The 26,897-nt window shown below is 48.5% G+C and overlaps 1 protein-coding gene across 4 annotated transcripts in view; it reads right to left on the reverse strand.

Moving 5' to 3' along the window:
• Positions 1–5,140: 5,140 nt before the first annotated feature.
• WDTC1 (WD and tetratricopeptide repeats 1) overlaps positions 5,141–26,897 on the reverse strand; it is a 64,348-nt gene continuing 42,591 nt past the window's right edge. The window contains exons 4-16 of one of the 4 annotated variants that reach the window (XM_019432421.2): positions 25,682–25,728; positions 25,171–25,282; positions 22,276–22,463; positions 19,682–19,864; positions 18,631–18,725; positions 18,106–18,221; positions 16,571–16,646; positions 15,854–15,959; positions 14,679–14,852; positions 11,390–11,625; positions 9,644–9,824; positions 8,501–8,693; positions 5,141–7,159 (exon numbers count right to left, since the gene is read on the reverse strand). In XM_019432421.2, coding sequence (XP_019287966.1) covers positions 6,962–7,159; positions 8,501–8,693; positions 9,644–9,824; positions 11,390–11,625; positions 14,679–14,852; positions 15,854–15,959; positions 16,571–16,646; positions 18,106–18,221; positions 18,631–18,725; positions 19,682–19,864; positions 22,276–22,463; positions 25,171–25,282; positions 25,682–25,728 — 1,905 coding nt within the window. In that variant the 3' untranslated portion in view covers positions 5,141–6,961. Of the gene's footprint in view, positions 7,160–8,500; positions 8,694–9,608; positions 9,825–11,389; positions 11,626–14,678; positions 14,853–15,853; positions 15,963–16,570; positions 16,647–18,105; positions 18,222–18,630; positions 18,726–19,681; positions 19,865–22,275; positions 22,464–25,170; positions 25,283–25,681; positions 25,729–26,897 lie in introns of all 4 variants that reach the window. The other 3 variants (XM_019432419.2, XM_019432423.2, XM_019432422.2) reach the window with 3 other exon arrangements.

Genomic DNA, 26,897 nt, shown 5'->3' on the forward strand with positions numbered 1-26,897 from the left:
ACACACTACCATTGTAGAATCCTTACTCACTTAAAAAGCACTTTGATGCACCTAATCTATGATTTGGGGCCTTCTTACAATGTGGTAAAGTAACCAGAGCAGGTAACAAGATACTCATTTTACTGATGAGGAAAATGAGCCCAGAGAGGTTCAGGAACTTTTCTGAGATCTAAGCATGTATTAGACTGAGTTGGGGTTTTGACCTTGATCCTGGTCACCTCTGCTGGTGACCCCTCTGAGGTCTACTGACGAGTGATGAGGCTGAAGCCGGCCTGAGATTCTGTAAATCACCACAAAATTGGTGCAAATTACAACCTCATTAGGACCAGGCTATTTTATATATATTTTATATATATATATAATGAGCTGGGAGCAGGAGAACAAGACTGAACAATAGAATGCCCCCATGCCTGCCCTCTGTCCATCAGGATGCTTTTCTCCCCACATGACCCCTGCCAGACAGAGCACTCGATGGCAGGATGTACAGGGGAGGACTCATGATTCCCAGTGGAACCTAATGTTCAGGGACCATGCACACTCCACATTTCTATTCCACATCTTTCAGATAATGTAGAGGTTCCAACAGGGCAGGAACTAGTCTGTTGTGTGCACTTTCATTAAACCAGTGCTAGGCACATGTAGGAACTCAAAAAGTATCACAGCATTTAAATAAGAAAATGATTTTTAAGGACTTGGACCATGAATCAGAGATTAGGGATCCAGTCCTGGTTTTGCTTCTAACTCACTGGGGTCCTTGGGGAGTCCATTCTTTTCCACCCCTCTTTAGAACTGATTGTCTCTCTTTAGAAAATGTGGAGATTAGGGCTAGATCAGTGGTCCTCAGTTCTGGCCATGCTTAGAATGAATCTGGGATGCTTAAAAATAATGGATGGAGGGGCACCTGGGTGGGTCAGCTGGTTAAGCCTCTGAGTCTTGGTTTCGGCTCAGGTCATGATTTCGCAGTTCGTGGGTTTGAGCCCCATATCAGGTTCTATGCTGACAGTGTGGAGCCTGCTTGGGATCTCTCTCTGCCCCTCCTCTGCTTGCTCTGTCTCTCTCAAAATAAACAAACTTTTAAAAATGGATAGATATCTCAGATCAATTAAAACGATCTCTGGGGTGAGACCTTGGTAGTTTTTAAAGGATCCTGGGTGATTCTGATGGTATAGCCAGAGCTGAGAACCTCTGAGCTAGATGCCTTTTAAGTTCTGCAGCCATATTTTAGTACATGCTGAAGCAAAGAGATGGGCAGCAGGCCTCTAGGGCCATGTCTGCCCCCACAAACACAGGAGGTCCACTTCTAATGTGTTTTGCTATACATTCACCGGGCGGGCTTATCTAACTCCAGCCTCTCTTATCAGCAGGGCTGGTGACAGCTCTGGGTGAGTCACACATGTGGAAACATGTAGAAAATGGAGCACCATGCAATCTTTCTTACTCTCTCTCTAGTTTTCTCTTTTCCAGAATGTCATATAGTTGGAATCATACAGTGTGGCTTTCAGACTGGCTTTTTTCATTATGCGATATGCATTTAAATTTCCTCCATGTCTTTGTGGCTTGATAGCGCATTTCTTTTTATCACTGAATAATACGTTGTGTGGCAATACCACAATTTATTGATTCACCTTTTGCAGGACTTCCTGGTTGCTTCAGTTTGGGGCAATTACCAATAAAGCTGCTACAAACATTTGTGCACAGGTTTTTGCATGGACGTTCAGTTTTCAACTCATTTGGATAAATAGGAGAGCGACTGCTGAATCCTCTGGTAAGACTATTGAGCTTTGTAAGAAACTGCCCGCTGTCTTCTCAAGTGGCTGTGCCATTTTGCATCCTCACCAGCAGTGGGCATTCCTGTTGCTCCACATCCTTGTCAACATTTCCGATATCTCATTTTTGACTTAATTTGCAATTCCTTAATGACATAATGCAAGCATCTTTTCATATGCTCACTAGTCACCTGTAAATCCTCTTTGGTGAAGTATCTATTCAGATTTTTTGCCCATTTTTTAAATTGGGTTGTTTTCATACTGTTGAGTTTTAAGAGTTCTTTGTATATTTGGGGGTACAAATCCTTTATCTGACATGTTTTGCAAACAATTTCAGTCCTTGGCTTGTCTTTTTCATTCTCGTAATGATGATTTCACAGAGCAGAAGTTTTTAATGAAATCTAATTTATCAATTCTTTCACGGATTATGCTTTTGATGTTGTATCTGAAAACTCATCACCAAACCCAAGGTCACTCAGATTTTTCTCGTTTATCTTCTAGAAGTTTTATTGTTTGGTGTTTTACATTTGGGTTTATGATCCATTTTGAGTTAACATTTGTGAACAATGTACAGTGTTTAAATCCAGCACCATTTATTGAAAAGACTATCCTTTCTCCATTGGATGGACTTTGCTCCTTTGTCAAAGATCAGTCGATTGTATTTATATGGATTTACTTCTGGTTCCTCTCCTCATTCCATTGATCTATTTGTTCCTTTGCCAGTACCACACTGTCTTGATTATCGTAGCTTTATGAGTCTTGAGTTGGGTAATGCCAGTCCTCCTTTGTTCTTCTTTGACTTCGTTGGCTATTCTGGGTCTTTTGCCTCTGTATATCAACTTTAGAACCAATTTGTCGATATTCTCAAAATAACTTACTGGGATTTTGATTGGGATTTCACTGACGCTATAGATCAAGTTGGGAAGAAATGACATCGTAATATTGAGTCTTCCTATACATGAGCATAATGTATCTCTTCATTTATTTTGATTTTCCTTGATTTCTTGAATCAGAGTTTTGTAGTTTTCCTCATATAGATCTGTACATATTTTGTCAGAGTTATTCCTAAGGTTTTTTTGTTTTGTTTTTGGTGCTGAACAGCTGGAGCACAGGGGATTTCTAGGGCAGTGACGCTATTCTGTATGACAGTGTAATGGTAGATACATGACGTTATGCATTTGTCAAAACCCACAGAACTATACAAAGACTGAACCTTACGGACTTTAGTTAATAATGGTATATCAATATTGGCTCATTAATTATAACAATGTACCATGGTAATGCAATAAATTAATAGCAGGGGAAACTGAGCCAGGGAGGGGGTGTATATGGGACTCTTTGTATTATTTGCTCAGTTGAATGTAAGCCTAAAACTGCTCTAAAAAACAAAGTCTATTAAAAAAAGAAAAAGAAAAAGGGAGTACCAACTCCAAATGAAAGGGAACTCCTGGTGAAATCTTCCAGTGACTCCTCCTTGCTTACAGGGTCAAGTCCACAGCCTCTCACCAAGCACAGGGAGTTCTCTACAGTTGGACTGCCCCTTCAGCCCATGAGCCAGCCTACCCTCTACAGTGCAGCTGAACTGAATCACTCAGGCTCCACGAGGGAATCTGGGACTTTACACTACTGCCTTGGCCTGGAACACTGTCTCTCCTTTGCCTGGTCTGCAGGTGTCTTGAAGAAGCTTCTAGAAGACTTCAGTTTGGACACAAAGAAATAGTACCAGTCCAAAGCACCTGCTTCATAACACAGCCTATTGTGCTTCTGTTCCTGGTGGGATCTCCTTCCAGTCTCCTGTACTAAACCGAGCATGCCCTGCTGCCTCTCCCTCCAACCCCCCACCCCATTCTTTCCAAATGTACAAACAGAAGAATCACAAAATTCCAGCAGTGAAGCTATTGTTCCCACAATATTAAACCACAGTCCTGAAACTTCACCAACACACCTTAGGGTGCCATAACAAGTTCATAGGGGGCACAGTAGGAGATTTTAAAATTTGAGAGATACTCAACATCAGTTGCTACTGAGAGATCTACTAGCTCAAGGTAGTTCATTGTTTCATCATTAAGTTGTGGCACATTCCTTTGATTATGTCATCTTTGAGAAGCTGGGTTTTTAGTGGTTGCTGTGATAAAAAGCAACTGAAAGTCAATGTGGAATAGGAAATGAGGGTGGTAGTGTCTAATCTGATTAGAAAGTTTGACAAGTTTTATAGTGCCCAACAAGCACACAGATCCCATTAGTTATTGTATTTAAAAATGAAATAGTTTTTTCTAGTTTATATGTACTATTTTTTAAAATGATGACTGACTTGGTAGGACATAAATTCTTATAATGTGATTTCGGTTTAATTACTTGATAAATTGAACTGTTAGGTATTTCTTTTGGTTTAGAGACTCCATGGGAAAATTACTGAGCCACTAATGCTGGGGTGAGAGTGCTGTGAACTGAGAAAGTTTGGGAATCTGGTCTAAGAAATCCTCTAATCCAGAGCACATCAAAAAATTGTAGGGTATAGGGCACCAGGGGTGGCTCAGTTGGTTGAGCATCTGACTATTGGTCCTTGGCTCAGCTCATGATCTCACAGTTTGTAGGTTTGAGCCCCAAGCTCTGCACTGACAGCCCCAAGCCTGCTTGGGATTCTGTCTCTCCCTCTCTGTTCCTTCCCGGCTTACTGCGTACTTGCTGTCTCTTTCCAAAGTAAATAAACTTAAAAAACACACAAAACTGTAGGTTGCTAGGGGTACCTGGCTGGCTCAGTTGGTGGAGCATGCGACTCTTAATCTCAGGGTTGTGGGTTTGAACCCACATTGGGTATAGAGATTACTTAAAAATAAAATCTTAAAAAAAAAACAAAAACAAAAAAACTGTAGGTTGTGAAACCATTTAGTGGGTTATGGCCAGCATTTCCTCTCCTTAATAAAATAGAAAAGTAAATATGAATGATAAATAGAACATATTGCATGTAGCAAGGGTAATAAACATTATTGTATAAAACTTATGTTCATTATATACATAGAAATAAGCATGGGTATCTTGGGTCACAATGTAAAATGTGTATTTCTGGTTTGGGTTCTGATTTTAGAAGTCTGAAAAGCCACTAAGACTTCACCTCCTTATTTTAGAGTTGAGAAAACAGCCCGGAGAGTGAAAGCTGATTATTGCAATTCACAGCCACCAGTGCCAGGCTCTGCTGCGCTTCGCCCTGCTAGGCTGAGTGGCCACTGCTTCACAGGGATCCTCCAAGGCAGGTCTCATTCTACCCAGGAGAGGTATGGTTACTCAAAGTCACATAGCTACACAGGTGAGGGATCAGGTGCCCTCACTTTGGTCCCAAGACCCCCTCGCACCCCACAAATGCCAGCAGCCACACCTAGAACAAAATGGTTTTAATCAATTGCGTCACCCTCACTCTCCTGGGAGCGGAGCAACAAAAAGGCTCGGCTCCTGCCCCCAGAGGACAGTAAGGCTTAATGTGTCTCTCCACACTGCAGGGCCCAGGCTGGGCAGGCTGGGGGAGGGAGGGGGGGAGGGGGGAGGCACGGAGAGAGGAAATGGCAGGTGGCTCCAACACAGGAAAGCAAAGGGGCCCCTGCTGGTCTTTGGGCCCCAGGGCCCAGCCCCAGTACTCCTGCTTTCCCCTCCCTGGCTGGAGAAAGGTCATGGAGAAGAGACAGGGGAGCAAGTCCCAGCAGCAGGAAAAGCAGCAGCAGCTGTTTCCTTCACCAATAAATATACTTCATTACCAAGCTAGAAGAGAAGGGCGGGAGAGGGGCTGGGTGGGGAGGAAGGGGGAGAAGCTGCCACCTGTGTTGCTGGGATTAAAGCAATGACGAGATGGTGCCAGACCCCCCACCACTATCCTCACCCCCCTCCCCCTGTCTTCTTAAAACTGTGAAAAAGCTTTTAACATGGCCCTCCTGTCTCCAGGGCTGATCTGAAGCCTGACTGAGAGGAGGCACCTGGCAGAGACCAGGCGGAGGGAGGGAAGGACAGAGGGAGGGAAGAAGGGAGGCTGCAGCTCCCCAGAGGCTGCAGCTGGAGGGCTGGAGCCAAGTAAGCACTGAGGGGAAAGGGAGGGAGAGGGAGGAAGGCTGAGCAACTATGAGAGCAGCTCCCAGCTGAGAGCCAAGGGGGCAGAGAGATGCTTGGTGAGTGGTGGGGTGACTGCTGTCCAGTGTCAAGCTTGGGGCTGCTGAGGAGGGAGGGGGCTGAGTTACGGATTTTCCCATCTGAGTGACTCAGGAGACCCCCCCTCTCCCTCCCCCACCCCCAAGAGCAGCAGGGGACAGAGAAAAGCCATCACTTCTTTGGTCTTTGTGGCGGCTCAGCACATGGGGTGGGAGGGAGGGCAGAAAGGGCCCTTAGCAGAGAGTGCCACCTCAGCGAGAGAGAATAGGCCTGGCTGGGAGCTCTGGCAGAAAGGTCACAGTGAGGCCAAGGAGCCCCCAGAAAGAGGAGTGGGAGTGGTTGCAGTGCAGCGCAGAAGGGGATGGTGCGGTGCCCCACCCTCTGCCAGGGCCCTTGGGAAAGGCTAAGCCCCCTAAGCCCCCAGAGATGGCCAGTGAGAGCAGGCACAGCGTCCAGAGCTAGCACTGGGAGAAGGGCGAGAAAGCTCTAGTGCCCAGGCAGGGGCCTGGCCTTGCCTACTGCAGGATTCCCACCTTCCTTCTGCTTCCACCCTGAAACGGGGCGGGGGTGGCGGGTGAAGGGAGCTCTGGAGGGGGGGGCCATCCTTTCTCAGAACCTTCCCTGAAGCCATGGAGGAGCTAGCCTTGCCCGCAGGAGCAAGAGTGGCAGCAGGTCAAGGCTAGCCCTTAGACTGGAAGTCCACTCCCCTTCCTGCCGCCAGCTGAAGGGTAGGACAGTCCTTGAAGACAGCTTCAGCCCTTGTCTCCCACCCAGCCCGAGGCAGGTCAGAGCCCTCCAGGGATGTGGAAGCGGGCATATGGGTGGGGGGCATATGGAGGGGCTTCCCCTCCTGCTCTTCTGCTCAGAGCTGGGTCCAGTCAAGGGGCAATCTGAAAGCCAGCAAGTTGTAGCAACCCCCCACCCCCAATGCCGAACTAACAAACAAAACAGGGAAATGAAAAAAATGTGGGGGGGGGGACAAACCAAAACAGAACCCCCTGACCTCCTGCCCGTGGTGGAGGGTCCAGCCAGCAGCGGGCGCTGGGGACCAAGGCCAGGAGGGTCTAGCTGGGCCGGCACTGAACCTGGCCCTCGGAGCTGTCCTCATCATCGGAGGCCCCAGCACCCCCACTGCTCAGGCCTGTGATCCGGTAGCCCATGTTGAGCAGCATCACCTCCAACGGGTCAGCATTCATGCGCCGCTGGTTGGCCTGGGAAGCGCCCTCCATGTCCTCCACAACTCGGCCTGTGAGGTCTTCACTCTGGGGGTGGGGGGGAAGGCACACATAGTCCTGGGATGGATGTGTGGGGAAGTCAGGAAACACACACACACACACACAGCTGCAGCAATACATGCGGAGAGGGGTGTACAGAGCAGGAGACGCGCAGGGGTGTCCATTTGTACATACGCCCTTATGTGTACATGGGTGCAGGCGAACGCACACACTGGGGTAAGTACAGGACACATGGTCACCAGGATATATATGTGAGGGAGAGGACACACCAGGGGGTTACACACATGGGGGGGCCACATGGTAATATATACAACTGAGAGGGGACACAACATATATATGAGGGGGGTGCACATGCTGGGGTACATACTGGGGGGGCATACCCATATCAGGGTACACATTGCAGGGGGGCCCATACCAGGAAACAATAGGGACTCACACCAGGGTCTGCTGGGCATACTAGATACCCAGGATGGGGGCATTGTCTGTGTCCTCCACCCCACTCTTGTCTGTCATCACTCCCAACAACCCTTCATCCTTTTCCTCTCCCCTCATGGGAGAACCCCTGTAGAGTTCTCTTTAAAATTCACAGTAAATTGCCTCTGTAATTAGATGCACCACTTGACTTCTGTTTTTCTGGCTAGAAAGGGAAGGCAAGTGGGACAGAGGGCAGGAGAGGCCTCAGGCCAGCCTGCCTAACTACCCACCCTGGGAGTAGAGGGGACCACACCATCCTAAGTGTTCCTGTGGGCTGGACACTTTGCATCTGGAGGCATCACTTTATCCTTAAAGTAACCTTTTGAGGTGGGGCTGTCATTCCCATTCCAACGTAAACGATAAAAACCTGGTCAGAGGTAGTTCAGTCCCTCAGGCAGTGAGTGAAGGGACCAGGATTCAAACTTAGGCTCACCAGATGCCGAAGCCCGCACACTTCTCATGTAACTAAGGGACTGGCTTTGCCCAGCTTCTGGGGGACACAACACAGTGGTATAGGAAGGGCAGGGTACCCAGGGAGCCTCTGAGGTACTGCTCTCATGAGATGGTGCCGGAGCTCTGGTACCCTCCCTACCCTCCCGCATCCCTGTCCTTGGTTACTGTTTCCCGTGAGTCTCATCTTCTCAGCTCATTCAGGGATATGACCCCAGAAACCAGGAACCAACTCCTGCTCCTGGAGCTGCCCACTACATTTGGCACTTTCAGAACTTGATGGCTCCCACCTTGACACGGTGTTGAGCCCTTTGGTAAGAGCTTCTAGCCTTTGGGTGACTCATGTGCTTTCCCAACCCTCCCAGGCTCAGCTGAAGGCCTTGCACAGGCTCCAACCCAACCTTCTTCCCTGTCTAGTTCTGGCCATCTTCTCTACACCCTCACCTCTGGCCGGGGGTTCCAGAGCCGCACAACAGGGTCAATGCCGCTGGTGGCCAGGAAGCAGTAGCTGGGGTGTGGCTGCAGGCAGTTGACGATGGACTCGTCCCCCTGGAGTACGCGGACCAGGTTGGTGGTCTCCTTTTCCCAGATGAAGAAGGAGCCATCGTCAGAGCCACTGACGATGTACTGAGCGTTGCTGGCAGAGGGGCAAAGGGCAGGGAGGTCAGGTGGGGTACCGCCCTACAGCCTCAAGTAGAGGCTGTGTGGCTTAGGGCAAGGGGGAGCATGGAGGTCTGGAGCTGCTGAGCCCCCCAAACTCTGGGGTCCTCACTTGACTTAGAACTCCCATACACATGGTAATCCTTTCCATACTACAGAGCTCCAGTCGCTGTCCAGCTAGTCTCTTAAACTCAGATCAGGGACTGCTTGGGACCCCCCCAAGATACTCTCCCTCAAAGTACATTATAAGCTCCTCGCGTGCTGGATCAGATCTTGCATCTCTTAGGTCTCTGGGAACACTCTTGTCTAAGCCTTCCCTCAGCAGTCCTCGGCTTTCGGGGTCCAGTATCCTGATCCTACAGTACATCTGCCCCCCACACACCGGTGACACTTAGAAGGGATCTTGATGGAGAGGTTCTTGACATTCAAGTGTCTCACCTACCCTAAGAAAGTACACCATCTAAAAGGAGGGTTGGGGGTGATAGGGTCTGATGTGACACGGGCTATGTCCCTCAGTACCTGGGGCACAGTTCTGAGAAGACAACTGTGCCTAGACTACCAGCTTCTGAGGCTCTTGCCTCATAGCCTCAGCAGAGGGAAGCACCAAGCATCCACATAAAGAAACCAAGCTCCAGCACATGGAGACAGAGGAGGAGGAGGTGGGGGCTAAAGGCACGGTCTAGGCCCCTCGTTGGGTACCTTATGGATTACCTCATTAATCCTCATTATGGCCCCATGAGTGGGGATGGTTGGTTTCCTTCTGTAGACGAAGAGGCTGAGGCCCACAGAGTTGTGAAACCACTTGATCAAGGATATAGAGGCAGAGCTGGGATTTGAGACTTTTTTTAAAAGCATTATGCCCCCACGCCCCCTTCAACCTCCTGTTGCCAACCAGGCTGTGCCCTCCTTCTCTTCAGGGCCTCGGACCTGCCAAAGAAATTGGCCTCCTTGATATCCGTGGTGGTGTTGCAGTGGCCACAGTAGCGGAACTGGTAGTCGTAGCTTCGTTCCCGCAGCACCATCTCATCCTCCGAGATGGAGTCCTTGCGGCTTGTGCTGCGGAGGCGGACGGGGCCGCCACCGCCACCACCAGCTCCCTTCTTCTCTTCTGGAGGCAGAGAGCAAGGAAAGGTGAAGCCTGTCCCTCTCTCCACTCCCCCATTTGTCTCACCCCGGCCCTGTTTTCAGCCCAGGTGCTAGCAATGTAGGGCTACCTGCCTAAACCTATCTGGAAAACCGGGAATGACTCTGAGGAAGAAGCATCTTTGGACCCAGCCCTTGAGGATGTTCAAGAGGTGACCTATGATGCTAGGAGGGCCTTGGCTCAGGTCCCTAAATAATGTCTAGAAGCCCCAAGAATGCATAGACCCATGCATTCTGTTTCTGTGGAGGTGAGAGGCAGGGAGGGGAAGGTGAAGCACTTCCGAGAGAGCCGTGAGGGGGTGGTTTTTCTAAACAGATCCATAGCTCTGAAGGCAGTACGGTCCAAACCCTTCCCCACTGGAAGACAAGTTATCATGGATCCCAGCTGAGGCACTGATCAGTTAAGTGCCTTGGGTAAAAAAAACAAAAAACAAAAAACAAAAAAACAAAAAACACACCAGTTTTCTCGTGCCTTAAAAGTGCCTTGATTCTGCCTGCCTCGGGGCCTTTGCATGTCTGGTCCCTAGGCCAGGAATTCTTCACCTCCCACAGCTACACTTTGTATCCAGTTACCTCTTCCTCCTCATCCTTGAGATCTCAGCTTAAATGTTTCCTCCCCTAGAATCCTAGCCTTCCATCAAGTCCTACCCCATACACCTATACCACATCAGGCCCCCATGGCACATATCACACCCTGTTTCTCCTTCATCACTTGGTTCCTTCACTAGAGCTGTGAATTCCTTAATACAGAAAGACCATCTGACTTGTTCACAGCTGTACTCCCAGGACCCAGCACAATGCCTGGCACAAGGTAGATACTTGATAACTATGCAAACAAGTGAATCAATCCCACGGTTAGTAAACTGCATAAGGAGAGAAGTGAGGATCCACGTCTGCCTCCAGAGCACAAATCCCACAAATCCCCAGCTCACTCTCCAATGCTACTGAGGTGAGCTGGGCAGGGCTTCAAATGCTCTCCGTGCAGGTAAAGGCAGTGTGTTCAGAGAGGCTGTGCTTCACCCGAGATCACATGGTTACCACTTGGCAGAGCTGAGGTTGGAGCCCGAGGTTCCACACCCCATGTGTGAAGCATTTCTATCGCCCTGTACTGCTGCCTCTGCCGCAAGCATGCAAACTGGAACGAGTGCAAGCCCCAGCTGCCGCCCCTTACTCAGATGACCAACGGGACAGCCAAGGCCCTGTCTGTGAGCAGGTGAGAATGCCCAGCTGGAGCCACACGGCCTGATTGGGCTCAACTTACTCCTGTCTTGAGTCCCGGGCATCACACGAGGTGTTCGAAACGTGCTATTGCTAATCCTCAACAGAAACTCTGAATGGGAGGTGCGATCACTCTCCCTTTACAGATGAAAAACCTGAGTCTCAAAGAGACTAAGTGACTATCCCACAGTCACATGGTTTCTGAATTAGCAGCTGAATCCAGGCCTCTCTGATCTCAGAACCATGTCCTCTCCAGATGTCATGTAGCACCTCAAATAGAGGAACAGCACCCTCTCCCCAGTGCCCACTCACCACCATCATTTTTGGAGAAGAGGGCTGCTGTGATGTCGCGGCCCAATGCATCACAAGCGCTGCTGTGGGCCTGCTCCGGGAACTTCCCTTTGAAGTCATCCAGGCACTCCAGGGCCTCAGCCACGTACTTGAGCTCAAAGAGGCAGCGGGCCAGGCGGAAGTGTGCCTTCAGGTGGCATGGGTTTAGGGAGATGGCCTTGAGGCAGTCCCTCAGGGCATCGTAGTGGTCACCATCCCTGGGAAGGCAGGGGAGTGTGGCTTGGAGGTGGGGCTGCATGGCAATCAGGAGTCCACTCAGTCTCCCCTGCTTTCTGTGGCCACCTCAGTCCACCTCTGACAGATCTCAGGATAAGGGTACTTGGGAATGAAGAGAACCCTGGCTCAGCCCAGGCTTTGCTCCCCAGGAGACACAGTATATTAAGGAGATAAGTCAGGAATCCTGAAGTCTAAGAGGGGGATGGGAGAAAGGGAATGGGGGAGGGGGGAGGGGGTATGTGTGGGGAGAAAAACAAAAAAAACAGTGCCAGGCTGCCCTCTGCTGGGCACAGAGTGCAACTGCTCACTGGCTCACCCCAGGCACCCGCAGCTCTGCAGCAGAAGGCCTGGCATCTTGCCCACCTCAGGCTCCCCAAGCCCTCCTTCTCTCTTTCTCCAACCACCTCCTCAAATCCCCCCGGCTGGTCTTCAAAGCCATGGCCAAGGCAGGGGGCTCTCAAGGACAGTTCTGTGGTCTGGAGAAGCCAGAAGTGCCAGGCTGGGGACTCGGGGTCTGACCAGCAGGCAGCAAGCCCTCAGCCAGACCCCCCTCTGTCCTGGCTGACTGATCCACAGCAGCTGTGGCCTCTACCTCCCGGGGCTGAAGGATGGGGCCTGACAGACTGGCAGAGTCAGCTCTCTGGAAGCTGATGGTAAAGGGGGGTATGCACACCAGGAGCTCCAAATCGTCTCTACTCACTTCTTCCACCTCCCAAAGCATGGATAAAGGGAAGTGGGGATGGTTTTGGGGGGAGAGCAAGCAGGGACGGGTCAAAAGAAAGCCCCCACTCTCCCACCCCATGCCAGAATATAGGGTACACTCCCCCCAGCACCTCTCATCTGTTCCCACCTCTCATTTGGAAAGCCAGACCGGTCACAGGGGCCACTTCTCCTTTGGCAGCTTTTTTTTTTCCTTTTTTTTTTTTTTTTCTGCTGGGCTGAGGTGGGCCTAGCAGCACTCCCCAGAGTTGATGCTCCTTCCACCAAAGCACAGCTCACAACCCGCCTGAATAGGGCCAAAGCATATCCAACAGGGGAAATGTCCTCCTGACTCCTCTCCTACAGCACCAGAGGGAGCATCCAGCCCTGGCAGCAGGACCAAGCAGCTCACCAGTGTGGGAGGAGGCAGGGGACAAAGTGCTTTGAAGGCATGGCCTGCGTCAGAACGACTGGCTGTGATGAAGGAGGAGGGACTGTTTGGAAATCCAACTGCCACCTGCAAAGTGCCCCTCAGAGCTCCTGGAGAGAGCCAGACAGAGACCAACCAGGAGCCGGAGGGTGACAGCTCCCACCGCATCCAGGAGCAGATGGCAGCCCTGGAGAGACTGGCCTGGGACAGAATGTGACATTCTAGGGGTCACTGGCAGGCATGTGGGGATGGGGAGAGAGCAGGCTGGCCCCAGGGCTCACCCATCCAGACTCACTGCCAGATCAATCTCCCTGAAAGGACAGCCCTCAGCACATCCCTCTCCTGCTCAAAACTCTTCAGTAGCTGCCCATCATCCCACTGAATCCAGGCCAAAACGCCACCGCTCTGCATTCCAAGTTCTTCCCAGGCCGGCCCCAGGCTACCTCACAGACTCATCTCCTGCCAGTCCCTTCCAGAACCCTCTGCTCCAGCCAAATGGATTTGTTGTTCTGCAAACAAGCTCTTCAGTCAGGCCCCCACCCCCATGCCTTTGTTCACACCATTCATCTCCCTGGGAATGTCTTTCCCCCATAATCCCCTCCTCCTCTTCATCTCCTTGCCTAAGCCTGCCCACACTTAAAGCCCATCAGACTCCTCATCTTCCTGACACTTCCCTGACCCCAGCTAAAGTGACCTAACTTGTCTTAATGCCCATGGCACTTCACCTGACCCCTCAAAGGCTTATTGCTTCTTCGATGATGATGAACCATAATCATGTCTTTGTCCTCGGTCCAGAGGCTGGGCACTCTGGAGCACAGGAACTCAAAGTGAGGAACTCTGTGTCCCTAGTACCTAGCACACAGTGGGAGTTTAGAGAACATGTCGAGGGCACCCATGGATTGGGAAGTCATCAGCCTCCCTTAGCAAGGATGTAGGAGTGAAACAGCTCTCGGCATAAAGCCTGGATGAGGACACCGCATTCTACTCAGTTCCTGGGACAGAGAAGCAAAACACCTTAGGATGGCCCCCAAACCATCACCTCTTGGGTTGGGTTGCCATCTGAGCATTTGGCAAACTCTTGACGCCTGGGCTAAGGCCTGTGGGGGTAGCATCTTCCCAAACCCCTATCTACCATCCTGCTGACTTGGGTGGGTTTCTTAAGCTTCCCTCTCTGGCCTGCCTAGTTGCAGCCAGACGATGGCACACCAGCTGGCCTGTCTGTCTGGGCAGAGCCGACGGATGCCAGACGGAGCAGAAATGGCTGTGGGCCCAGCTCTATCCATCTTCAGTCCTGGCCCCGGCTGGGGGGTGGGGTCTGCCCGCCTGCTTGCCTGCTGGTGCCGTAGGCAGAAGGGCTGGGAGCCCTGATGGTCTCCAAAGATAGCAGGTTCTTCAGGATATGGACCCACTCCTTTACCACCAGCCACTATGACCCAACATGACCCACAGCCAGCTTCAGATCCCTGGTATCTTGTTTGTCTTGGTCCAATGGTCTAAGAGCACAGGAAAGCAAGCCCAAGGTCAAGGAGCTACAGAATCATTTGAGACTGATACCAACTGAATTCACCAAATGCCTCTTTTCTCTCTAGCAAGATTCTACTGCACCTTCATAGTCCAATTCAAGGCCCAATTATCTAACAGCTTGGATTAACCATTCTCTCAAGTTCTACTTGCCCAGTGGCCGCATCACTTTATAACAAAGCACCACATTGAAGCTACTTGTGGACATGTTTCACGTCACTGTGAGACTTCCTGACTTCTAGTCTGGAGGTGGGAGTTAGAAAACAGCCTAAAAAAGCCCTAAGGGGCAGCAGGATGCCACCGCCACCTTCCCCGGAGGCCTCAGGAACTTGGTTCCATCAGGTCCTCTGCCTTCATCCCTCGTCCTGGCTCAGGCCCACTCACCACTTGCGCTTCATGTAGGCAGCAGCTCGGTTCCCATAGAGCATGGCATTGTGAGGGGCCCTCTGCACAGCCTTGCTGTAAAGCTGAATGGCCTGGGTCCACTGCTGGCAGGCAAAGGCCTCGTTGGCTTGCTGTTTCACGCGCTCCAAGTATGGGGGCAGCTCTACCTGGGGGCTGTGGTGAAGGAGAGCCAAGTCAGGCCAGCCAAAGAGGGTCCAAGCAGCCTCTCAGGAAGTCTGAAGCCCTGCCTGAGGGCCACCCGTATTGTCTTGACCCCTGGGATCTGCACTGTCATCTAGAAGAGGGGACCACTCTTATCCTTGGCCTAGGTTCCTGTAATAGGTAATAGGCACAATTCCAGATACTCTGAACCAGTGAAAAAACAGAAATGAAGCTGTCATGGACAGGTTAAAGGCAATTCCTTTTTTTTTTTTTAAGTAAACTCTGTGCCCAATGTGGGGCTCGAACTCATGACCCCAAGATCAAGAGTTGCATGCTCCACTAAGCCAGCCACGTGCCCCAAAAGTGATTTTCCTTTTTTTTAAGATTTCATTTTTCAGTAAATTCTATGCCCAATGTGGGGTTCAGACTTACAACCTTAAGATCAAGAGTTTCATTCTCTACCAACTGAGCTAGCCAGGCACCCCCCAAAGGTAATTCTTAATCATACTCCTGGGCATGATAGTAGCTGACCACCCAAGCCCCTCCCGTGGATCTCTCAACAGAGACTTCTATTTCTTTCAAAGTTTAGAGGATTTGAGCACACCTGTATCCAAAGCCCAGTATAGGGCCTGGCAGTGAATAGAGGCCAAAAGATGGTATGGGATGAAGAAAAATATAATGGGGGCAGGCCCCTCTGTGTTTAACACCTTTAAGAGGGAGCTCAGTACTAAGAGGTAGCTGGGCCCCTGGGTCCTGACCTAACTACTGATACCCAGGGACTGGAGCTTCAGTCTGAGTGTGACTGGGATCCTACCAGGTAGCAGAGGTACTGGAACCATTAGCCACACTCCAGATATACTCCATTACATCCCTTGTTTCAGTTCCCAGACTCTGAGGTATGTGCCTGGATGGACGGTTTACAGGACATGCTCCTCCCTCCAAATTACATTGTAAGGTATGTACCATAAGGTGTAATTGGGACTGGGGGGCTGAACAAGTCAGGCCGGACTCACCTGACATGTCCCCTACTCTCTGGCAGCCGGAAGCCATTGCTGTGAAGGTGCAGGCCATTGGACACGCCGTTGGATACACCATTGGTGGACATCTTGCCGTTCTGAACTTCTGGCAGGGGTGGGGAGAAAGGAACAGCAACAACTCAGGAAGAGGTCCTCATTTCTTTTCAGCAGTCCTCCAGCTTCCATCACAGAATCTGATGGTTCCACTATGGGCCATCCTCCCAGGTAAGATCCATTCCCAGAAAGTAAGTTCTGACAGACTGGCAGGCAGGCAAGAGCATAGGGAAAAGCCTGTGCGCCCTCTGCTGGTTGGAGAGGGACACAGCTTCAACTTGGCATTACCCTTAGCTGGGGGTGGTTGGAGGGAGTGGGGGGTGAAGAGGTTTCCAAACCAGCTGGAGGCCCTAGGAAGGAGTCAGTGAGGAAACTCATTCAGGACAAGAAAGAAGGGCAACTACTACATGTCCTCAAGAGAAAAGCCACGGAAAGAAACTTTTTCAGAGAGAAGTGAAAAGGGCTGTGATGCAAACCCCTTTGACAGATCTCTCTGACCTATTGTTATCTTCCTTCTTACTGTACAGAGTGTTCTTTCAGAGAAACTACTCCTTTTGGAGGATCACAGCCACAGCACAAGGAAGGGGCAGCCTCCGCAGCAGAAGTGGCACACATTCAAGCTCCCCAGCAGAGATACCCCTAACCCAAGGGAGAACTTACCCCCTGAGGAGTGGCATTTTCTAGGCAAGAGGAAGGTGTATGGCCGTTGCTTGTAAGTCAGGTCAAACAAATAGACCTAGAGTGGAAGGGTTAAGAAAAGAGATGGCGGCTGTGAGGTAAGAATGTGGCTGGACCAAAGCAAGGCTTTGGGGGTTGGTGGCTCTCAGGAATATAGTTAAGTATTGAGCACGGAACCATCAAGCAAGGCCTGGAGGGGTTCCTATGGGGCAAACCTCAGGCAGGAAAATTCTCCTGGTTCCTGGCCTGTAGGGTGGACTGCTTAAAACACTGTCATTAATTAGAATCACATGTTTAAGTTGGAAAGGTTCTCAGAAGTCACAAAGCCAAAGGTCTCATTTTACACATGGGAAAACTGAAGTCTCAGAGAAGGGAAGCCATTTGCCCAAAGTAACACTGCTACTTACTTCTCTCAATAAACATTATCTATATTATCTAACGTTTAGTGAATTCTTACTTTGCTTTAGGAGCTCTGCTAAGTGTTTTATATGACTTACCTCATTTCATCCTAGAAACAACCCCCTAAAGAGGTACTATTACTTTTTTAAGTGTGTTTATTTTTTTTAGTGATCTCTACACTCAACATGAGACTTGAACTCATGACCCTGAGGATCAAGAGTCACGTGCTCTTCCCACTGAGCCAGCCAGGCGCCCTAAGAAGTACTATTATTATCACCCCCTTTATAGATGAAGAAATATGGGCTCCGAGTTTATTTACCCAGGGCCATAAAAGCAGTAAGTGGCATAGTCAGGACATAAAACCAAGTCTGTCTGGCTCCAAACCACTCTGCTAGATGCCTCTCTACTCATCCTTATGCTACCTTTAGGCCAGGTGATGGCTCAGCAGTCTGAAGTCAGAGCCGTATTCTGAGCTCAGGTGCTCGTCTATTCTCCATCCCATTTCTCTTGTACATAATCCACCTTGCCTTGTAATGTCATTAGCTGGTTCACGTGCTATGTCTGCCTTGTCAACTTGGGATGGATCATATTTCACATTTGTCTCCTTCATGTTTATAATAATGCCGGTCTCAGAGTAAGTGCTCAGTGAGTATTTGTAGAATAAGTGGATTTATGCAAGGCTTACTAAATATCCTGATTGAGAACATGCAAATAGAGGGTTTAGTAACCTGCCATTATCAAAAAACACTCCTAAAGCTGGCCTTAAACCACAGCCTGGCTGCATGCTCTCAGCCCCAGGGTTTCCTCCTAGGAAAATAAGAGGATGAGGAAACTGAGGCTCAGAAAAATGAAGAGACTTGTTCAAAGTCATAGCACACAGAAGGCCAGCATTTGAAGACGGGTCTGTCAGTTCTAAAGCTATGCTCAAGAAAAAGACAAAGCCAGGGCACCTCCTGGGAATTCCAATGATGCCACGCTGCTCCTATATTTCACTGTAAAGCCATTTACCATAAGGTTGGTGCTTCTTGTCTGCCTCATGGCAGTGGAAGTGAGGTACAAGCCCTGGATGCTGAATTTGGGTTGGTGGGGGCAGCGCCAGCTTGGGCAGCCACACATACCTGCTCCCCTCCCATATTGACCAGCAGCTCTGTGCCATTGGGGCTGAAGGTCACATAGGTGGCAACCAGCACTCTCAGACGGTTGTTGTAATCAGGCAGCTTCACTGGCAGGTGACCTGTGGGAAAAGTTCAGTCACCCCAATGTGAGACTCCTCGTCTCCCCCAAGAGGAGCAGGGAGTTGTGTGAGGCCAACATGTCAATAACGATAGCAATTATCTTCATCATAAAAGCAGCTCCATGTGTTGAGCATTTACTATATGCACTAGGCCAACTACTTTATATACTTTATCTCATTTAATCATTATGGCCCCATTCTATGGAAAAGAAATGAAGACTCATCAAGGGTAAGTAATTTGCCAAAGGTCACAGGATGGCTGGTAAATGGCAGTCAGGATTAAAGCCTGAATCTGCCTTACTCTAAAACCCATGCTCTTGACCACCATGCCATGTTGTCTCTTTGCACCACCCCAGAAAGAGTCAGCACCCGGCCAAGAACTTGGGGCCAGAGCTGGGCTGAGCCCTACCTGCCACGTAATACTGGGCTGCGCCATCCGGAAGGGGCTTCTGTCGGTCACAGAAGGTGTGGACACCTGCTGAAGGGCTCTGCTTCATGCTCTTCCTGGTGGGAAGACAAACCATATAGGTTATAAGCCCTAGGCATACCCCTGGCTAGACCAGACCATACTCCCTATAGGAAAACCTAAATTTGTATCACTGAAAGGAGGTACCCTTAGCTTCCTTACCTCAGCAACCCTAAAGGTCCATCAGCTAGATAGCCATGCACACATACATTACAGTGCTTTACAAGTAGGTTCTGTCCATTGTCTTGGTCCTCATGACCACCCTATCATCCTCATTTTATAGATAAGGAAGCTAAGGTTTAAGTCCCGCTCCAGGTCAGGTAGTGTGTGAGGAGCAGCAGTGGTTGCCCAAACCCACAAATGAAAGTAAAGCAGGCCAGATGTCCCTGCCCCTGTCCCAGAAGTCCATTGAAAACCCACGCTGGTGGAGCTGTTCAGGTCTGGGACTTCTGTGGAGGTTTGGGGTATATTCTACTTTTGTTTAAAAAAAAAAAAAGAATAAAATTACATGTGCAAAAAAGAAATTACATGTACACGATTATAACTCTGTACAAATACTCATAGTAAAAGAACAAGCAGAAAATATACACAGTGATTTCTTTTAGGTAATGGATTATTTGTAGTTTATTATACTTTCTGTATTTTCCAAAACAAGCATGGATTAAATTTTTTTTTAATCACAAAATTTAAGGGGCACCTGGTGGCTCAGTCAGTTAAGCATCTGACTTCAGCTCAGGTCATGATCTCACGGTTTGTGAGTTCGAGCCCCTGAGTTGGGCTCTCTGCTGTCAGCCCAGAGCCCGCTTCAGATCCTCTGTCCCCCCCACCCCCCCCCCCCCCCCCGCTCCTCCCGCACTCTCTCTCTCAAAAATAAACATTAAAAAAAATAACAGAATTTTAAAAACCCACTTCAAAAAAGAAGAGGTCATGGCAATGAGGGACAGGGGCAGCAAGTTCCCAGGGACTTGCCCACAGGAGGCTGAACTATTCATACCTGTGGTTATGGATCATGCGAATGTCATAGAGCCTCACAAAAGGCCCACTGGCCCCTACTGCCAGGCAGTTGTTGTCCTGGGGGTTGACGGTGAGGCACTTGGCCTCCACCAGCTGGCCACAGTACTCTGTCAGGTCAATCAGCACCTCCGAGTGTTTGCTGTTCTCCCGAAGGTCATACTGGCTGTGAGAGAGGACAGTGTTAGGGGATGGGGATTGGGTCCTCCTGTGAGGCAGGGGAGAAGCCAAGGCTTTGTTATACAAAGGAACTGGGAAGGGCTTTGACCTGTTCATAAATAATAAGAATGTAAAAAAACCACTCCCATTTCCCGAGTGCTCACTGTGTGCCAGGCACCTGAAATAGGCTTCTCACACAATCTGTTTTATTTTTCATATAACTACTTAAGGTGAATACTACTGTATTTTTTTTTTTTTACAGAGATCAGTGATATTGCCATTAAGTACTATTTCTACTGATTCTAACGTTGAGAAAATGATTTGTGTCTTGTGTCCCTAAGTGTTGTACATGGATTATCTAATTAAATCCTCACACCAGCCCCAGGTATCGTTAGAACGCTGAGGCTAAAGGCAAGTAGAGAACCTGTCTGGGGTGACACAGCTTCCAGCGTGAAGCTGGAATAGTGCGGAACCGGAGAGACAGCCTTTAACCACTTGGCTTTGCTCCTTAACTCCAACTTTTAATCTAATTTCTTGCAGGAGACAGAAGTACGGAGGTGATATAAAAGAGAATCTAGAGGTCGCCAAGAGTTATCTAGAAACGCTAAGCGCCAAGACAAACCTGAGTCCCACTCAGGTAGTAAATGTCATGCCAGACATCCCTGGCAGTAGCACACCCCTCGAAGCAGTCTGGGGGACCGTTGTGCTGCCACTCCACAGGCACAGAGAATGAGGAGGGTGTCCCCATGTGGTCACCCACTTCTTGCCCAGATATCGGCAATGATCTCTACCCTGTCTGCCTCACCTTTCTAAGCCGTCCTCACCAGACTGCTCTTCCTAGAATACTGTCTTTGTTCCATCAGTCTCCTGCTCAAAAACCTGCACAAATTCCTCAATATTTTTAGCATGAGTTTACTGTTAATTTACTTTTACCAAACTCCTCAGTCTGGTTCCCAAGACCTGACTGCCACTAAACTTGTTCCTCAGTTTTCTAACTGCCTCACTCACGATGACAGACAGAACTGTCTATCCCCCATGTGGCACATTCACCCCTGCCTTCACAAACTGTTCAAGCTGGAGAGTCCACTCTGCTTTTCCCTGCCCATCCAAATCCTGTCTATCCTGGAAGGCCCAGCTTATGCTCACCCTCTGCTAGAACACCTTCCCTGACTGTGCCTGTGTCTAACTGCTTAGGCTCCAATCCTACCTAGATGCTTGGCCTCTACCTGCTGCCCTGGCACAGTCTGGTTAGGTAAGGTCAATAAGAGTAACACAGAGTTTTACCTGTCACCGACCAAGTGCTTTCTGTCTTCCAAGTACCATCCAAGGTTTCACAGGCACTATCTCATTTTGATGCTCAGGCCAACAAGGGAGATATTATGATAATTCTCATTTTACAGGTGAAGAAACTAAAGTTCAGGGGTAAAGTTACTTGCCCCAAACACTGAGTGACAGAGGTAGGACTTGATTCCAGGTCTGTCTGACATCAGTGCCCTGCTTCTAACTGCTGTTTTATAGTTCGTGCATGACTTAGATATCTCTCCTCCTTTGTAACAGGGAAGAGCGAATCCTGTAAGATCTCAAAGGAGGCATTAAAGCAGGTTGGGGAGATAAGGTCACCTCTGAAGAAAGGAGTTAAAGAGCAATGAGACCATTTTAGGATGAAGAAAACTAGAGCAAAGATATGACAATCCAGGCCAACGGAGAAGGGGAAAGTCCGCTTTCCCATTTCTGACTGACTATTCCCTTCCCACACATATGCCCACTGATCAATTGTTCGAGAGAAATATATCAAGCACCACTATGTGCTGGGCACTGTGCTGGGCTCTAGGGACACAACTAGGAACAAGGTAGAGATGGAGGTGCTCTGACAGTTCACTATTCAGTGAGTGATACAGACAAAAAGGTAAACCAAGAAGAAAATAAAATAAAAGAACTACAGAGGGTGATTACAGTTACAGAGGATACAATTAGGGTGCTGAGACAGAATGATGGGGGGGGTCTACTTTGGACAGGATAGTCAGAGAAGGTGCTTATGAAGAGGTGAGTCTTGAGCTGATCTTAGGGTAAGAAAGAGTCAAGCATGGAAAGAACTGGGGACAGAGAAAACCAGGCGGAGCAAACAGCAGGAGTGAAAGCCCAGAGGAGGCCGACATTATGCACTGGTGAGAGCAGGCTGACAGGCCCGGATGTAGTGCAGGAGAGGGTAAAGAGTGGGGAAGCCGAGAGCAGACAAACAAATGTTCCCAGCTGTATGTCCCAGACAAGTGCCCTGGGCAGACAAATGAGGCTGGAACTCTGCTGGAGGGAAGGAGCCAGGCCTGTGGAAGGAAGCGGTATGGGAAGATGGGGCGGGGGAGCCAACATGCAGTGGGAGCAGGGGAGGCGCAGGCCCCACTTGATGCCTCAGGCCCTTACCGGATAAGCCCATCTTCAGCAGCGCTCCAGAATGTGTTGGGCCACATGGGCGCTGTGGCGATGCGTTTCACCCGGTTTGTGTGGTCTCCAAACATGTGGATTGTTTCCTTTACTGTCAGGTCGTGGACATGCACTTTGGAGTCGGCTGCCCCCGTGATTAAGATGCGGTCCCCAGCATGAGGCAGGAACTGCTCCAGAGAGATTGAAGAAGAGATTGGCAGGCAGTGGGGGTAGGGTTGGCCACGGAAGAAGACTAGCATGGATGTTAGCACCCTCTTTCCTCCTCCATATCAGGCAGGAAATGAACTCATCCAAGGCAGTCCACTAAGAAAACTTTGGATCTCAAGCATCAGCCCATAGGCCTAAAGGTCAAAGTTGGGACATACGCCTTTACTTTGCCGGAGTGGTCCTGACTTGTGCCAAACCGGACTACCTAAGAAATCTTCCTCTGATTCTTCCCCAGATGAGGGTTGAGTGGATGATAATCATAGTTGCTACCATTCACTAAGCATTTACCATCTGGCTGCCATCTGGGTAGGTATCTTATCTTATTGATACTTAAAATAAAAATTGAGGTTCAGCAGGATTGTGTTCAAACTCAAGTCTGACTCCCCAAATGCATACTGCCTCATGAGGACTGTCTGATAGCCTGAGGATTACCTAATAAATTAGTCTTAAGGTGAAAAGGACTTCCAGTGTTTTAAGGAGAAAGTAGTATTTTAAATTGGTTCAAATATTTCTGGAGAACACTCTGGCAATAGGTAACAAAGTAAAAACTGCTTCTATCTTTTGACCCCAAACTTCCACTTCTGAGAAATAATTTTATTAGAAAAAAGAGACCTGTGCAGAAATGCTCAGAGCAGCACTCTTCATAATAGCAAATACTAGAAATGGCTCAAATGTTGACCCTTGGGGAAGGGCTGAGCATCAGGAAGAAACATCTCCCTACAGTTATCATAAAGAATGAGAATCCCACCATTCTGACGAAATTGAGAAAATATTCCAGATGACATATGGTAAGAGGAAAACAGCCATAAACATAGCTTTAAACAGTAATTTTTAAAAGCATGTCATTCTATCACCTAGCTTTGAGGAAGAAAAATATTTAGTTGAGTTTTCTCTTTCTTGAGTTCAAAAGATTTAATTACCTTTTCTCTTAATTGAAAAGTTTCTCCCAATCCACAACAAGGCTGAATGGGTGCTGGGGGTGGGGCATTATTCCGCATTTAAACAGCTCAAGTCCTACTGGACTTAAATGTTCACAAAAGAGCAATAATTCACTTTCTACATACCATTCTCTATTGGATCACCAGGACCAGGGCTAGATGAAACAAATGAAATTTGATCATTTTTAGGGGCAACCAGTAGTCTTTAACCCTGTCTGGAGACAGAATATACTTCATGCACAACAGTAATAAATAGGCGAGCCCTTGAGGGCTACTGCCACACTCACCACACTCTGTAGTTGCCACCAGGGGGAGCTTGAGGGCTAAATAAATATCTGTGGAATGTTACTATCTGAAGAGAGAAGAATCCTTTTCTACACTTTCACAAGAGGAGGCTGAGGGTCTGTAAATGTAAATGCCTTGCCCCAAATCATACTATTAGGAAGTTACAAGACCATTGTCAAATTCTGGTTTCTGAACTCAACATTTTGTGCTCTATAATGCCAAAGTGATGGCTTAGGTCCCTTTCCCAGATCCCACCCCAAAGATTCAGATTGGACCTAACACTTTTCATGGGGCAGAAACCATCTGTTTGCCATGCAAGAGGTGAAGAGGCATTGTTCTGTCTCTAAAATTGCAGAAAATCATCTAGGATTGGTCCCTGGAGCAGGAGGTGAAAATCAGAGCTTGGGAAGGAGGCGGGGTTTAGGGAAGTAAGTAGGTTCTTGGCTCTCAAATCTACCTTCTTCATGTATCTTGTAATTCTTCTTGATATTAATTAGGAAAATATTTCTTAGATTAGTGAGGCTTTCTAAAGGACAGTCTCACTCTCACATACATCCATTATAGAATTACAGGGCTGGAAAGGTCCTTAAAGGTCATTTCCTCCAAACTTCAACCTGGCAAATAAAGTTCCCAGTGTTGAGAGTACCTCAGTGCTAGGACACTTGCTATGGTCTCAAAGGGCCTATTCTACCTTCTCCAAATTGCTCTAAGCATTACACAGTTCTTTACTTCATGAGGTCCACATTTGCTTCTATGGACTCGGAGCCACTAATCCCAAGTCTGTTGCCTGGGACCAGAAGGCACAAAGTTTCATGTCACTTCCATTTCGAGGACTTCAGAGGCCTGAAGACACTTGTAAGTCCCCTTCCCACCTCTCCTCAGCTCAACTCCCTTCCACCAACAAATCAGCAGCTCAAACACAGAACAGCTAAAACACCTGTGGCCAGGTGCCTTTTTACAAATCATCTTATTGAACTATAATATCAAGCCTGTGGATGGCTGCTTCCCTTTTAAAATTAAATGATCTATTTACTCATTTATTCATGGGTCCAGGGGATTTTCCTAAGCTACTTCCTATTTACAGATGAGTAAAGAGGTTCAGGGAGGTCAGGTGACTTGCCTAGGTCACACAGCTTCCAAGAGGCAGATCAGGGAGTCAAACACAGGTCTCCCTGCTATATAAGTTCATGGTTGGAACCATACCACCCACCATCACCACTCAAATAAATATAAACAGCATTTCATCTAGAGCTGGCCTAGATGCTATAAGTGAGGAAGCAGAACATGGAAAAGAGACGGGGTTTCAGGAATCACCATCAGATACTCAGATCACAAAGGTGTCTGTGACCCCAGGGAGTACATGGAACACATATGTGCAGATACAACCATGCACGCAGACCAGTCATGCATGCCTTTCACTTGCTCTGTGCCTTATCCAGCTCACCTTGACAGAGAAGATATTTGCAGTGTGTCCTGTGTGCATGGAGAGCAGCTTCTTGTGGTGCAGCGGGTCCCACACAATTGTGTGCTGGTCATCGGAACCAGAGGCCAGCAAGCTGCAAGCAGAATAAGGGGTTCTACCTCTCCTCTTCCGGCCCCGCCCCCCCAAGCCCCACGTTTCCCACTGATAGGGAGTGAGGCCACACAGAGCGTGAGGAACAGGAGATGTCACAGAATTCAAGCATATCTTGTAAACATCAGTTGATTCTCTTCTACTTTGTCCTAAAGATTTCCCATTATTCCTTAAACACATTAGATTATCAAAAACACAGGGTTTGGATGGTCATCCAATTTATTGTTCGACAGTGCGTTGATAGTGCTGGACTAAACTTCACTGCACAGAAACGAGCAGTAGTCTCTTTTCCCTAGATCTACCAAGAAGGAGGAAAGTCCCCTCTCCCAGCCTCTCCACTCCCCTCTCCAGCACCCTCTTCGGTACTCTAGTTCATACTCACTCTCCTTTCTCGTTCCACTCCAGACAGTTGACACACCCTGAGTGACCCTGGGGAGTAAATGGAAAGGGACAAGAAGACAGCCAGTTAGAGGTTCTCTTGGGGAACTCAATACTGAGACGTGGAACTGAACAGGTGAACCAGCCTTTCCATCATCAGTGTTTTCCAGGTGCATGTGAGTGACCAGAATTGAATTAAACTGCCTGGTACTTTACAATATATAAAGTACTTTCATATTATGATCTCACTTGATACTGAACAACTGAGCCCTAAAGGGCAGGTTTCATTGATCCTATTTTGCAGAAAAGTAAACTGAAGTTCAGATGAAAGTAAGTAGTAGAAGTGAGATCCAAACAAATTTCTGCTCCTACCACTGTCCCTTCAAGGGACATCCCCTCAGCCACAGAAAATTTGCCCAGAGAATATCTAACCCAAAGGAAGCCAACTAACTAGAAAGTTGATCTTTTATTCATTTGGCATATACTTAATTTATCAAGCACCCATTGCATACCAGGTGCCGTTCGGACACTGGGGATACAGCAGTATACAAAACAAAGTCCCCGATCTTCTGGAGCTTACTTCAAGTAGGTAGAGCCTGGTATAGTAAGGTTAACTGGGCCAGAGTCTTAAGCTTGGGGATGTGAAATGAGAAACATGGAGAGAGTGAGGCAGTTATCAATAGACACTGAGGTTGAAAGCATGCACAGAGAGAAACCATGGTAAAGCTAGAGCTATGAGGAAACAGAATCCATGAAAAGCAGAAGGTATAAAGTGGCAGAACCAAGTCTTACGTGGGGGAAGGAAAGAACAAGTCACTAGGCATTCCTATATACTGGTTTCTGTTCTCTCACCCTCCTTCATTCCTAATGATACCTAGATTTTCATTTATTTATCTCTATGTTCCAAATTAGACCATGGGTTTCAGCAAGTGTAAATCCATTGTCCTTGACACACTGATAGGTTTAGGAACTTAGGCATAAGCCAAATTGGACGTGGCATTTACTTGGGCACAGGGATTGGCTCAGAAATAAGCCTGTGACCCCAATCAGATGCAGGGGGCACAGTGGCTGGGAGGCTTCCTGAAAAGGAGTTTTCTCATTCTCAGGAGACAGTCTATGAAAGAGATACCTTTCTTCTCTCGGATGTTGCGTATACCAATGTGACACTTGGAATTGCCACCACAAGGGAAGCCAGCCTGAGAGTGAGGTCAATACACAGA

Source organism: Panthera pardus, unplaced genomic scaffold (genome assembly GCF_024362965.1).
Source record: "Panthera pardus isolate Hobbes unplaced genomic scaffold, ASM2436296v1 HiC_scaffold_11, whole genome shotgun sequence".
NCBI classification, from domain to species: Eukaryota; Metazoa; Chordata; class Mammalia; order Carnivora; family Felidae; genus Panthera; species Panthera pardus.